Here is a 15,286-nt window from a genome sequence, read left to right on the forward strand (position 1 = left end):
ACTAGAACAGGCAAAGGCAAACTCACAGTCACGTCCAATGCAGGGTCAGCAGCAGGGAAGCAGAACATCAGTGGCACCAAAGGGAAAAACAGATCAAAATCAGAGGCCAGGCCAGGTCTGCAACAAATCAGATAGCAGAGGTACCAGGTGAAAATCCAACAGCAGGTGAAAAGACAAAGGTCAGAAGCGAGTAATCCAAATAGCAATATAGCGCACCCAGGTAGCACGAAGCAAGAACCTATACATGGGCAAAGTAGAAGGAAGAACCTTATAAAGAGAAAAAATGCTTTACACAAATGAGGCTAATATAACAGTGCGTCTGAGTAAAAAATATTAATATGGCGGCATTAAGACAGCGCCACAAAACACAAAAGGCAGCATGCCTGAGAGAGAAATACAAGCAAAATACATACACGCTGCCAGAGTCAATGGCCTCTATTTAATAAGCGCCGTACTTACCTGCATTCGCCAGCCCCAATACGCCCGCCTAAGTTTGCCTAACCTCGCTGCCGCGGACTTGAATACGCTCGTCAAATTTATCAATAAAGTTGTCAAAAAGTCGCGCACCAAGTACGGTGCGATGAGCAGCGGACTGTGTTATTTATCAATCATCGATCTCGCTGCTCTTCGGCTTTTTCCCAACTTTATTGATACCCCTGTCACTAAACACTCACACTATACTATACTGTTTTACCCCCTAAACCGCCGCTCCCGGAGCCCCCCGCAACTATAATAAATATATTAACCCCTAAACCGCCGCTCCTGGACCCCGCCGCCACCTACATTATACCTATTAACCCCTAATCTGCTGCCCCCTATACCGCCGCCACCTACATAAACTTATTAACCCCGATCCTGCCGCTCCCGGACCCCGCCGCACTAAATAAATTGTTTAACCCCTAAACCGCCGCTCCCGGACCCCGCCGCAACTAAATAAATTGTTTAACCCCTAAACTGCCGCGCCCGGACCCCGCCACCACCTACATTAAACTTATTGTACCTAGTTAAAATAAGGGGGGCAGGATAGGGGTTAATAACTTTTATATAGGTGGCGACGGTATAGGGGGGGCAGGATAGGGGTTAATAACTTTAATATAGGTGGAGGCGGTATGGGGGGGCAGGATAGGGGTTAATAAGTTTAATATAGGTAGCGGCGGGGTCCGGGAGTGGCGGTTTAGGGGTTAAACAATTTATTTACTTGCGGTGGGGTCTGGGATCCGCAGGATAGGGGTTAATAAGTTTAATATAGGTGGCAGTGGTATAGGGAACGGCGGTTTAGGGGTTAATAAGTATAATGTAGGTGGCGGCAGTGTACGGGGAGGCAGATTAGGGGTGTTTAAACTCGGGGTACATGTTAGGGTGTTAGGTGCAGACATCTCCCATAGGAATCAATGGGATATTGGGCAGCAGCGAACATAAGCTTTCGCTGCTGTCAGACTCCCATTGATTCCTATGGGATCCGCCACCTCCAGTGCGGCAGATAGAAAACCAGGTACGCTGGGCCGGAAAAGTGCCGAGCATACCTGATAGGAATTTGATAACTTTCAAAAGTAGTCAGATTGTGCCGAACTTGTGTTTGGCACATCTGGAGTGACGTCAGAATCGATCTGTGTCGGACTGAGTCCGGCGGATCGTAGCTTACGTCACTAAATTCTACTTTTGCCGGTCTGTAGGGCTTCATAAATATGGTGAATCAGCCTCGCCACAAATACGCTGCAGAATTCCAGCGTATTTGAGGTTGACGGCTTGATAAATAGAGGCCATAATGTGTTAATCTTAATATACATTTATGTCACTGAATTCTGTATTCTGAACTCTAGCTTGTGCTTAAAGGAACATAAAAGTATATTAAGAAAATGATCTAATGTTTTAGAGTGGGGTTGGCCAACTGGCGTCCCTAGGGTCTCATGAGACCCTCTGCACTAGTCTTTGTGGCCCCAGAATAAAAACAGAACTAAGAATGTGTGCTCTAATTTTTGTGGCCCCAGTAAAAAGCAGAAATAAAAACATGTTGTTTGGGCAGCCAAAATTCAAAGAACCATCTAAAGGTGAAAACAGAAGATGCAGGTACTTTACCTAAATCCCCTGTGCCACTGAACATTTTAGGAAGTATATTATTATTTGTGTGTTTAATAATCATAAATGTATATGGGGCCCTTAAGGATTCTAAAATATTGACCTGCACCCCCCATGATTTAGAGCATTTAATTGCTGCGCCATTGCTTCTATATAACTGTATGTTAAACACCCGCAAAAGGGGTTAAATGAGTTCCAGATCAGCACTAGACTACTGGTCCATAACTGAAGTTCTGAACAGGGATGTTGATTGGTGGACCCCTTATTGGCTGACCCACTGCATGCAGCTAAGAATCAGTAGTGCCATTGCTGTTGCAGAGCAGACTTTAACAATTTAACAATAGTTCAATAATCAATGCTCTAACTGCACATTACATCATTTTCTTATTGCACTTTTGTTTCCATTTAAACAACGTCATGGTGAACTGGAGGAATAAACTATGACTGATGCTCATGTAATAACTTGGAAGGAGCGAGTGTCTGGTCATACCTAATTTGTCATTATATGTTTAATTATTAATGATATTTTAGACATGGTACAGAAGAATTTGAAGCACAAGACAGAGAGGAAGGTCTGCAGGAGACCCAGATTTGTGTCTGAGAAAGAAGTAAAACAGAGGAGGTCCAGGTGAGTGCAAACAAACAACTGTAGACTTAAATGACTGTAATTGTTTTCTTTCTATATTTAACCAGTATATGTTGTAGGTCAGATAATGATCCATGCCTATGTTTAATTCTGTCTAATTTGTCAGGAAGCCTGAATCATCAGAGGAAGACAGGAAGTTAATCCCCAAACACTGGGACATGGCTCTGATACCAGATGTTGGCTATAAGGTATGAGTCTGTAAACAAAGGTATTGGATTGCTTATAACACTGCCCTTGTGTTAATGGTGTTTCCTATTTCCAGTACCTAAATACCGTTAATCAGGGGTAGTAAAATGACTAATAAATTGAGTGCCACAAAGGTGTTAGTCCTGGAGGGTAGAGAGTCATTATCTTTTACTACATACTTTTTCATTTAAAGTCCCATTTTACTAATTTACCTTTCAAATGTACACAGTGCTCCATTTATCAAGCAGCGGTTGCTGCTTCAGAGGGCCATTGTTTCAGGATCACCTACAACAAAAGTTAAGAAGCAGAATGTTAAGACCACTGCTCCTTAACCTGTCCGCCATCTTTTTAGCGTGACCTAAATTGGTCAGTGCAGGGAGCTCTATTAGTACGCTCATTGTTCTCATATTACAGTTATTGAGTTGAGTGTTGCTCTAAAGCACAATCCAAAACACTGCTGTTTTGATCTAAACTTTTTTGGTATATTTCATCATATCAGATCATATTAAAAAAAATGCAACTTTTTCACAAACTGAGTTTCTCAATAAAATTCTTTACACATTACTACTACTGCAGTCATAAGACAAATGAATGTAAAAGCTTCTCTGGGGTCTCCTGTGTTCAGAAATATCAGACACGCATGGCTTTGCCATTGGTTTTTGGCAATTAGTAGGCCGCTCTCCTGCCTAAAACTTTTCTTTAGTGTAGGGAGCCCCTCCTTTGCTGGGCTGGCCGACCACCTCCCTCCTTCCCTCCCACCACTCCCACCAGCACCAACGGAGGATCTTTACGGAGAGTAACACAGACAGTGTCACTCTCTTTAACGATTGGCGATCTGGCTGATGATCAGCGCTCCTTTACCATATGAAGGCAGATGCCTTCTTCCCCAGCTGCATTCTCTGATGTCTAAGCTGACAGCAGGGAATGCAGCATGGGCCACAGTGTTGGACGTAGGTAATAGTGCAGCATAAAACATTAAGAACTCCGCTACTCACGACCACTGGCTTAGTGCTCAAGCGTTATTTGACATGACTATTATTGAGCACCCAATAGAAGTCTATTAGGTGAAGGATTTAGTGCACATGTACATGTTAGCGTGCCCTAGACTATTGCTTTTAGTGATAAAAAATAACTTCAGGCTTGTAATATGAACTAAAAAATAGAAGTGCTATTGATTATGCTCAAGCAATGTTAATGTACAGTAGCTACTAATATTTTTGTGCTCCACTTAAAATCTAAGCTATGATTTTCAGAGCTATGATTGATGGGACAGGGCTTTCATACAAATATTCTCATTTTGTAGCTTGTCACCTTGGATCAGTCCTCAGATGAATACAAGAAGGTAAAGGATTCCTTCCACCTCACCTTGCGGAACGTATCTATCCAGAGTATTGAGCGTATTCAGAATCCGGCCCTGTGGGAGGTTTACCAGTGGTAAGAGAAAGGAGTCACCCGAACTTCTACACCCAAGGAAGGATTTGAGGGGTAGTGTTTGACATAGAGTGGAATTATATACTACTGATCCTCATTATTATTATTTACTTAAATATAAAATTAAAAGGACACTGGAGATTCATTCACATAAAAATTCAGTTAATTTAATTAACATTGATTTTGATGCAGATATTAACCAAAAGGCCTATCGAGTCTGCCCATATTTCCTTCTGTATTTTAAGCTTAAAGGGACATTTAAGTCAAAATGAAATTTTAATGATTGAGCTAGAGCATACAGTTTAAAAAAAATCTTTCCAATTTACAATTTTTATATGCACACTTTCTGAAGTGCCAGCTACAAGAGTTCACAGGACATATACATATGTCTGTGATTGGCTGATGTCTGTCATATAATACAGGGAGCAGGGAAATAAAAGGAAATTTATCAGAAAAAAATAAACTTTTCATTTGAAATTCAAACTAAACATTATTCCATTTTCTTTATATTATGCATTTGTTGATTATACTGTATTTAATGGTCCTTTGTTTAATCCTTACAATGGCCTTTATATATGCTGCAAAGTATTCTTAAAGTTAATTAAATGGACATGAAACCCAAAAATGTATTTTTAATGACACGATGAGTCCACGGATCATCTTAATTACTAATGGGATATTCACTTCCTGGTCAGCAGGAGGCAGCAAAGAGCACCACAGCAAAGTTGTTGAATATCTCCTCCCTTCCCTCCCACCCCAGTCATTCTCTTTGCCTACGTTAGTGATAGGAAGTGGTAAAGTGAGATGTTAGAAAAGATTCTTCAATCAAGAGTTTATTATTTTTAAAGTAGTACAAGATTGTGCTGCTTTGTTCTAGGGTGTAGCCGTAGTCCATATCAGTCTCTTCAGTAGAGTAGTGGTGGCTTTAAAGCAATGGGAACTTGTGGGACATAATTATCACTGCGCCTACGTTAGTGATAGGAAGTGGTAAAGTGAGATGTTAGAAAAGATTCTTCAATCAAGAGTTTATTATTTTTAAAGTAGTACAAGATTGTGCTGCTTTGTTCTAGGGTGTAGCCGTAGTCCATATCAGTCTCTTCAGTAGAGTAGTGGTGGCTTTAAAGCAATGGGAACTTGTGGGACATAATTATCACTGCGTCTCCCATGTATTTCATGCTGCCCTATATCCTATAGTCTGATGTAAAGATTACTCAGCATTTCATTTCTCCACAGGTCGATGTGAGGGAGAGGACCTCTCAAGCCTGTGAGCTGCCTTGCTGTCAGGCAGAAGTTCAAGGTAAGTGCTAACTTTAATGTTTTCTGGGAACATAAAACTTTCAGAAAAAAGTGAGCACTACATTACTGGCAATCACATAATAATAAGGGCTAAGATTAAATAGAGGCTCTTTATTGTGATGGGGGCAGCCATTTTCATGCAGGCACTGGGGCTGGACACAGGGGGACAATGTTATTTTAAGGCTCTGATGATCTCCCGGCGGTTTTAGCTTACAATATACCGACCGGGAGATGGTTCCCTTTTTGGCGACGCCCACTATGGGCGGATCTCAGTGTTGCGTGCCACTTTCTCTGCACCTGTATTAAGAGACACACGGAATAGTCATCTGCGCAATCTGCCCACAGAAACAGTGTTAGCGCATAGACAGGCTTCGCTAGAACCAGAGAAACGCTTTTTTTTCCTCCTCCTGCTTCGTTCCGGATCCTCTGTTGAATAAAATAAAGGCAATAGTCCTGGTACAGTGTGGCAGTGCAGAGATGTTGAGATAAGTCTTAAATTGTGAAGAGTATAATTTGTCAGACGCAGAAAAATAGTTAGATATTTACATTTTAAAAAGACAGTAACGATTTTTCTTCAAATTTGTTTTATTAAAGTTTAAAGTTTTTATTTATTATATAGACCATTGTGAACAGCATGGATCAAGAGCCCCTGCAAGAGACCACTTGCTCCTTATGCTTTGAGGCCAATGTGGAACCACCAATCCCTTTCTGTTCCTCATGTATTAAGAGGACTCTAAATTATAGGGAAATAATTTTTTCTGAGCCAACTTGTCCTAAAGCGGATCTTGTCCAGGAGTCTAAAGACGAGGTTCAATATATGCTGCAATTTTTTTCCTCATGTGTCCCAGATTTTACCGCCCTCACATGCAGTGCCCTGCATTTCCTCTCTAACTTCAGCTGGAGTTACTCTGAGGGACATCGCTTCTCTTATGTCTTCTACAATTTCAGATGCTCTGTCTGCCTTTCGAATGTTACAGGGAAAGCGTAAGAGGAAAATCAGACATTCAGCAAGCAAGGTCTCTAACACTGTTGTTACTATTTCGGAGATCCCCTCCCAGAAGCCTGAAGAGGAGGATACCGTAGTAGCATCTGAAGGGGAAATTTCAGATTCAGACAGTATAATTCCTCCTGCTGACACTAAAGTGGTATCTTTCAGATTTAAGCTAGAACATCTCCACCTGTTACTTAAGGAGGTTTTAGCTGCTTTGGATGACAGCAACTCCTCTGTAGTCGTTATTCCTAAAGAGTCCAGTAAACTGAACAAATATTTTGAGGTTCCTTCCTCAACAGATGACTTTCCAGTCTCAGACCGAGCTTCTGAGATCATTACTAACGAGTGGGAGAGAGCGGGTATACCTTTTTCTCCATCTCCTATTTGTAAAAAAAAAAAAAAAAAGATGTTTCCCATAGCCGACTCTATCAAGGAGAATTGGCTAACAGTGCCAAAGGTGGAAGGGGCCGTTTCCACCTTAGCTAAGAGAACTACTATTCCCATAGAGGATAGTTGTGCTTTCAAATGTACACCAGGGCCTGCAATGGCAGCCAGCTGTGTGCATTGCTACCGTCACTAGGGTGGTGGTATATTGGTTCGATGCGCTGTCTGATGACAGAGACTTCTTTGGATGAAATCCAGGATAGGGTTAAAGCTCTTAAATTGGCTAATTCCTTTATTACAGATGCTTTCCTTTCAAGTTATCAAACTGGGAGCAAAGATTTCGGGTTTCTCTATTCTAGCTCGCAGAGTCTTATGGTTAAAGCTTTGGTCTGCAGATGTGTCCTCTAAGTCTAAGCTTCTAGCTATTCCTTACAAGGGGAAAACCTGGCCTGTCAGAGATTATCGCTGATATCACGGGAGGTAAGGGTCTTCTCCCTCAGGATAGAGAAACAAACAAAAAGGACGATAGAGTAATTTTCGTTCCTTTCGAAATTTCAAGGGAAATTCTTCCTCTACTGCCTCTAAACAGGAACAGACTAAGCCTGCATGGAGACCCAATCAATCTTGGAATAAGGGAAAACAATCCAAGAAAACCTGCTGTTGAATCTAAGACAGCATGAAGGGCATGCCCCCGATCCGGGACCAGATCTTGTAGGGGGCAGACTTTCCTTCTTCGCTCAGGCTTGGGTTTGAGATGTTCAGGATACCAGGGCAATATAAATAGTGTCCCAGGGATACAAGTTAGAGTTCAAAAGTTTTCCTCCTAGAGGCAGGTTTCTGCTTTCAAGATTTTTTGCAGACCAGACAAAAAGAGAGGTGTTCTTACACTGCGTAAGAGACCTTTCCAACCTGGGAGTGATTGTTCCTGTTCCGGTACAGGAACAGGGTCTGGGATTTTATTCCAATCTGTTTGTGGTTCCCAAAAAAGAGGCCAATATTAGATTTCAAGAGTCTAAACAAATTTCTCAGAGTACTGTCCTTCAAGATGGAAACTATTCGTTCCATTCCATTTAAAGGATGCGTACCTGCATGTTCCCATTCACAGGGATCATCACAAGTTCTGGGATCACTGTCGGCGGTGCTTCAGTTTTGGGGCATTGCAGTGGTGCCCTATCTGGATGACATCCTAGTCCAGGCGCCATCATTACAACAAGCAAGATCCCACACGAACATGGTGTTATCCTTCCTGTGATCTCACGGGTGGAAGGTACATTTGGAAAAGAGTTCCTTAGTCCCAAATACAAGGGTAACTTTCTTAGGAACTATATTAGATTCCCTATCAATGAAGATTTTTCTGACAGAAGTCAGGAAATCAAAGATTATCGATACTTGTCTAGTCCTTCAGTCCACTCCTCGGCCTTCAGTGGCTCAGTGCATGGAGGTAATCGTGCTGATGGTGGTGGCAATGGACATCATCTTGTTTGCTTACTACTGGAGCAGGAGACAAGGTATTCTCTTCGATGGTGGTTGTCTCTGGATCATCTCTCCCAGGGAACCTGCTTTCACAGACCATCTTGGGTGATTGTGACATCAGACGCCAGCCTTCTAGGGTGGGGAGCAGTCTGGGGTTCCCTAAAGGCTCAGGGAGTTTGGATTCAGTCAGAGTCTGTTCTTCCTATAGTCATCCTGGAGCTGAGAGCGATCTTCAATGCTCTTCTGGCCTGGCCTCAGTTAGTCTCGGAAAAAAAAAAATCCAAAGAGAGTAGCAGCAAACAATTGTGTTTATTAGGCACAACACAACATTAACAGCAACGTTTCGGTATTGCTACCTTATTCATGCTCGGTCCAGTTTATCAGGTTCCAGTTGGACAACATAATTTCAGTGGCTTACATCAATCATCAGGAAGGAACGAGGAATTCCTTAGCGACCGAGGTAACCAAGATAATTCAGTGGGCGGAGCCCATTCTTGCTTTCTGTCGGTGATCCACATCCCAGGGGTGGACAACTGGGAGACGGACTTCCTGAGCAGGCAGATCTTTCATCCGGGGGAGTGGGAACTCCATCTGGAAGTATTCTCCAGCCTGATTCTCAAGTGTGGTCAGCCGGAATTAGATTTCATGGCATCTAGACAGAATGCCAAGCTCCCGAGATACGGGTCAAAGTCCATGGACTCCCAAGCGGAACTGGTAGATGCTCTGGCGGTTCCTTGGACTTTCAGTCTAGCATACCTATTTCCTCCGTATGTGCTTCTTTCTCAGGTCATTGCTCGAATCAAGCAGGAGAGGGCATCAGTGATTCTCATTCCACCTGCTTGGCCTCGCAGGATTAGGTATGCAGATCTGGTGGACATGTCATCTCTGCCACCTTGGAGACTTCCGTTGAGGAAGGACCTTCTAATTCAAGGGCCCTTCCTTCATCCATATCTAGTTTCTCTGAAACTGACTGCTTGGAGATTGAACGCTTAATTTTATTCAAGCTGTGTTTTTCTGACTCGGTTATAGAGACCATGATTCAGGCTCGTAAGCCTGTAACTAGTAGGATTTACCATAAGATATGGTGTAAATATCTCTATTGGTGTGAATCCAACGGCTACTCATGGAATAGAGTTATGATTCATAGAATTCTATCTTTTCTCCAAGAAGGTTTGGAGAAGGGTTTCTCTACAAGTTCCCTAAAGTGTCAAATCTCGGCCTTATCTATTTTGTTACACAAACGTCTGGCGGATGTTCCAGATGTACAATCATTCAGGCCTTGGTCAGTATCAAGCCTATGTTCAAACCTGTTACTCCTCCATGGAGTCTGAATTTAGTTCTCAAAGTTCTTCAAAGGGCTCCGTTTGAGCCTATGCATTCCTTAGATATTAAGTTGTTATCTTGGAAAGCTTTGTTTCTTTTTGCTGTTTCTTCTGCTCGTAGAGTGTCAGAACTCTCGGCATTGCAGTATGAGTCCCCTTACCTTATTTTCCATTCAGATAAGGTAGTTTTACGTACTAAATTAGGATTTCTTCCTAAGGTTGTTTCTGATCGGAACATTATTCAGGAGATTGTTGTTCCTTCCTTGTGTCCTAATCCTACTTCTCAGAAGGAATGGCTTCTGCACAATATGGACATGGTCCATGCTTTAAAGTTTTACCTACAGGCGACTAAAGATTTTCGCCAATCTTCTGCTTTGTGGTTTTCGCAGGAAAACGTAGGGGACAGAAAGTTACGGCTAATTCCACGAGGGCCGTTGCTTCCTCATGGGCATTCAAGAATGAAGCTTCTGTGGAACAGATTTGCAAGGCCGCAACTTGGTCCTCTCTTCACACTTTTTCAAAGTTCTATAAATTTGACACTTTTGCTTTGGCTGAGGCCGCTTTTGGGAGAAAGATTCTTCAAGCAGTGGTGCCTTCTGTTTAGGTTCCCTTTCTTGTTCCTCCCGTATCATCTGTGTACTCTAGCTTGGGTATTGAATCCCATTAGTAATTAAGATGATCCGTGGACTCATCGTGTCATTAAAAAGAAAAGAAAATTTATTCTTACCTGATAAATTTATTTATTTTTTGACAAGATGAGTCCACGGCCCGCCCTGTTATTTAGACAGGTTATTTGTATGTTATAAACTTCAGACACCTCTGCACCTTGTTTCTTCCTTTCTCACCTTAACTTCGGTCGAATGACTGGAGTGGGAGGAAAGGGAGGAGCTATTTAACAGCTTTGCTGTGGTGCTCTTTACCACCTCCTGCTGACCAGGAGATGAATATCCCATTAGTAATTAAGATGATCCGTGGACTCATCATGTCAAAAAAGAAATAAATTTATCAGGTAAGCATAAATTTTCTTTTCCTTTCACGATTTGGATAGATCATACAAGTTTTAGAAACTTTCCAATTTATTTCTATTATCAAATTTGCTTTGTTCTTTTGGTATCGTTTGTTGAAGGAGCACCAATGCACTACTGGGAGCTAGCTGAACACATAAGGTAAACCAATGACAAGAGGCATATATGTGCAGCCACCAATCAGCAGCTAACTCCCAGTAGTGCTTTGGTTCTTCTGAGCCTACTTAGTTATTTGTTTCAACAAAGGATAGCGATAGAACAAAGCAAATTAGATAATAGAACTAAAATGCCAAGTTGTTTAAAATTGCATGTTCTATCCAATCGTAAATATCCCTTTAAAGTCCTTACCACCTCTATTGCACCCAGTCTATCATTGCTTTGTAAGAGAATTAATCAACTGCTTTGGAACTTTTGAGAAGCATATGAGTAGAAAGGCATTATGGGAAAGAATTTTCCCAAAAAATCAATCTTTAACCATAGGCACAGGTCCTATTAATAATCACCAACTTTACTCTAGTTTAGATTTCCTGAAAATCTGACCTGTTTTTGTGCCATGAGGACTGAAATTGAGAAACACCTGCCAAAACACCACTCCTCTTGTAGGTCTGCTCAATCACAGAAGCAACTGTAAATATCAGAATATCTAATAGATTCACAATCAAATGTTAACATACTGTTATGTTTAACACCAGCTTTAGCATTATTGCTATCACTCCGTTTAAACAGAAATAGAGCCTTGATTTTTTTTATTGTATACCTGTCAAAACTCTCTATATATTTTTAAGTAGACAACCAAAGGTATTGATCTAGGCCCATTTTAGTATATTTCATGCCACCATTTCACCGCCATATATGATCATATGAAAAAAATTGTTAATTTTTCCACAAACTTTGGGTTTCTCACTGAAATTATTTACATACCGCTTGTGCAATCATGGCACAAATGATTGTAAAAGCTTCTCTGGGATCTTCTGTGTTCAAAAATTGCAGACATATATGGCTTTGCCATTGCTTTTTAGTTTTTAGACTGCCGCTAATTTCAGCTTCTATTATTCCCGGCAGTGAAGAAGTTAATCGGGGAGCTTGCAAGGTTAATTTTAGCTTTAGTGTAGAGATTTCAGTCCCACCTGACACATAGCTCCCCCTGATCCCTACCTGATTCCTCTCAAACAGCTCTCTTCGCTCCCTCACCCCCCTCTGGTCACCACTATCTTAGTTACTAACTTACTGGTAGACAGTCAATATAAATTTTAAGTCAATTTTTTTTCCTGCAGTGTAGGATCCCTGTTACCCTCCAACCTCCCTGATCCCTCCTGTGATGAGAGCAGGATGTGATGTCACTAGCATGTGGGCGGGGCTTAGGTCCGGTGTCTGTGTCGCAGTTAGTTTAGTACAATCAACCTGTCTGGATGTGTATTGCTATGCTCTGTAATAAAATAGAGTTGTACCATCATTGCTGTGTCCTGCATATGTCCTGCATCTCATGACATGGTGTCAGAAGTTCTGGACTGCGCTTCTGTTCCTGATCGATTGCAATGTCAAAGTTTACCCCACCTGAGCCTTTTGACTTTTCTCAGCCTGCAGCTTGGCCCACATGGCGTCAGCGGTTTTAGCGCTTCAGGATTGCATCCAAACTGAACAAGGAGAGTGGTGAAGTACAAGTTAATTCTCTTTTATACTCCATGGGGAAAGATGTAGAGCCAGTGTTCAATGCTTTTACTTTTCAAGAAGGGGAAGAAGTTAACTTTGATATAGTTATGGATAAACTCAGTGCCCACTTTGTGCCCAAAAGAAATGTGATTCATGAGAGAGCTTGTTTTCACAAACGTAATCAGCGTGTGGGAGAATCTGTGGAGTCATTTGTGCGCAGCCTGTATGAATTAGCTGAATTCTGTGAGTTTGGTGTTGCTAAAGAAGAGCAAATCAGAGACAGAATAGTTATTGGAATTGCAGATGCTGAAGTCTCCCTGAAGCTGCAGTTAGAGCCTGATTTAACGTTAGAAGGGGCTATTAGGATGGCCCGCCAGAGTGAACTGGTGAAAAAGCAAAGTGCTGATCTGAGGTCTGAGAGTATTGTGGATGAAGTGCAACAGTCTAGAAAAATTACTAGTGAAAGGCACAGTGTGAGCGGTAGATCAAAAGTACTGGAAAGGCCTAGAAGTGGATGGGCGCAACATGGCCGATGCACACGGTGCTACCGGGCGCATGATCAGAGTGCCATATGCCCGGCCAGAGATAAAAGATGCAGAAAATGTAACAGAATAGGCCATTTTGAAGTGGTGTGTAAAACTGAATACATTAAGGAGATGCAGGTGGACAGTGACCAGGAGGGTCAGGAAGTGTCTTTTGTGGGGTCTGTTGTGGAACGGACAAGCTCAGAGGAAGATTGGAAAGTTACTTTTACTGTAATGGGAGCCAATGTTGATTTTAAGATTGACACAGGAGCTGATATCACTGTAATGTCTTTTTGCTGAATTTATGAAACTGCCTCGACAGCCCCAGCTGGCGAAGGTTACGACAAACGTCCATAGTCCTGGTGGCCGCATTGATTGTGTGGGGAAATTTCTCGCCAGCTGTGAGTGCAAACAAAAAAAGTTCACCATGTGGGTGCATGTGATCCGAGGTCAGTGTGTTAACAGTTTATTGAGCAGAAAAGCAGCCTGTGATTTGGGCCTCGTGGCCAGAGTGAATGAGGTCTCTGAAGATATGTTTGGCGAGTTGGGCCTACTGAACTGCAAACCTGTCCGTATAGCACTTAAAAGTGATGCAGTCCCATACAGTATTTCTACTCCTCGTAGAATTCCGTTCCCGCTCATGCCTCAAGTGGAGAAAGAGCTCATGCGCATGAAGTCTATGGGGGTTATTGAAGAGGTTGTTGAAGCAACTGATTGGTGTGCCCCCATTGTTCCAGTTGCAAAGAAAAATGGGAAGGTGCGCATCTGTGTGGACCTGAAAAGGTTGAATGAGGCAGTGAAGAGGGAGAGATTTGTGCTGCCGACGTTGGAAGATATAGCCCCGAAGTTGGCTGGGGCGAAGTTCTTTTCCACATTAGACGCTTCTAGCGGCTTTTGGCAGATCCCCCTGGATCCAAAGTGCCGCAAACTGACTACCTTTATCACTCCGGTAGGTCGGTTCTGCTTCTGCAGACTTCCCTTTGGGATATCCTCCGCTCCTGAGATCTTTCAAAGGGAAATGAGTTCTCTCCTGAGTGGCCACGTGGGCACAGCAGTCGTCATGGACGACATTCTAGTGTATGGGTCTACAGTGGAGGAGCATGATCAGCGTTTGAGTTGTGTGCTGCAGGCTATCAAAGAGTCTGGGCTGAAGCTGAATAAAGAAAAATGTCATTTTAGGAAAACTGAATTATGCTACTTTGGGCATATCATCAACGGGGATGGCATCAAGCCGGACCCCGAGAAAATTCAGGCTATCGAACAGATGAAAAGCCCTTCTGATGTACATGAGCTGAGACAGATATTGGGCCTTGTAAATTACGTGGGCAAGTTTCTTCCAGATTTATCTACAGTTTTGCACCCTATCACAGAGTTGCTTAAGAAAGATGTTGCCTGGGTCTGGGGACCCTCACAAGAAAAAGCGTTCCTGCATGCTAAGTCCCTGCTGGGGTCTGCCCCAGTGCTGGGGATCTACGACCCTTCAAAAAAGACTGTGGTTAGTGCTGATGCAAGCAGTTATGGGTTGGGGGCTGCACTCCTGCAGCTGAATGACAACAAACTACAGCCCATCGCCTACTGTTCCCGCACACTGACGGCTGCGGAGTCAAAACACGCTCAAATTGAGAAAGAGTGCCTGGCTGCAGTTTGGGCCTGTGAGCGCTTTCAGCGTTATCTAGTGGGTTTGGAGAAATTTAGTCTGGAAACTGACCACAAACCGCTAGTCCCTCTTATCAATTCTTATGACATCGACAAAACACCCTTGAGATGCCAGAGACTTTTAATGAGACTGCTCAGGTTCAATGTTCAGGCAGTGCATGTGCCGGGGAAGCAGCTGGTTGTGGCAGATACACTGTCCAGGCTCCCGCTGGCTGCTGCTGAAGAATCCTCCACAGAGTCGGATGTAAAAGTGTATGTTGATTCAGTTCTGGCCTCTAAGTCCATTTCTTCAAGGAAACTGGAAGAGATAAAGAAAGAGACATATTTGGACACAGATCTGCAAGAAGTTATAAGGTACATAAGAGATGGCTGGCCCGAGAGCCGGGCAGCCTGGATGTCTTTAAATGCTTACCAGCCAGAGAGGTCGCAGCTCACGGAGCTGGAGGGGTTGGTGCTGTTCCAAGACCGTATTGTAATTCCTGTCAGCATGAGGAAGGAGATGTTAAACAGGATTCACGATGGCCACTTAGGCATTACAAAGTGCAGAGAAAGAGCAGCTACAGCTGTGTGGTGGCCTGGGATCAGCTCCGACATTGCAAATCACGTGTCTAAATGTGCCTTTTGCC

General features: G+C 42.9%; 1 protein-coding gene across 1 annotated transcript in view; it reads left to right on the forward strand.

Annotated features, from left to right (window-relative positions):
• The window catches only part of LOC128664170 (protein mono-ADP-ribosyltransferase PARP12), a 116,436-nt gene that overhangs the window by 72,950 nt on the left and 28,200 nt on the right, over positions 1-15,286 (forward strand). Inside the window, exons 8-10 of the mRNA XM_053718930.1 lie at positions 2,608-2,704; positions 2,829-2,910; positions 4,212-4,342. Of these exons, the coding sequence (XP_053574905.1) occupies positions 2,608-2,704; positions 2,829-2,910; positions 4,212-4,342 (310 nt within the window). The remainder of the gene's footprint in view (positions 1-2,607; positions 2,705-2,828; positions 2,911-4,211; positions 4,343-15,286) is intronic.

Source organism: Bombina bombina, chromosome 6 (assembly GCF_027579735.1).
Source record: "Bombina bombina isolate aBomBom1 chromosome 6, aBomBom1.pri, whole genome shotgun sequence".
Classification (NCBI taxonomy): domain Eukaryota; kingdom Metazoa; phylum Chordata; class Amphibia; order Anura; family Bombinatoridae; genus Bombina; species Bombina bombina.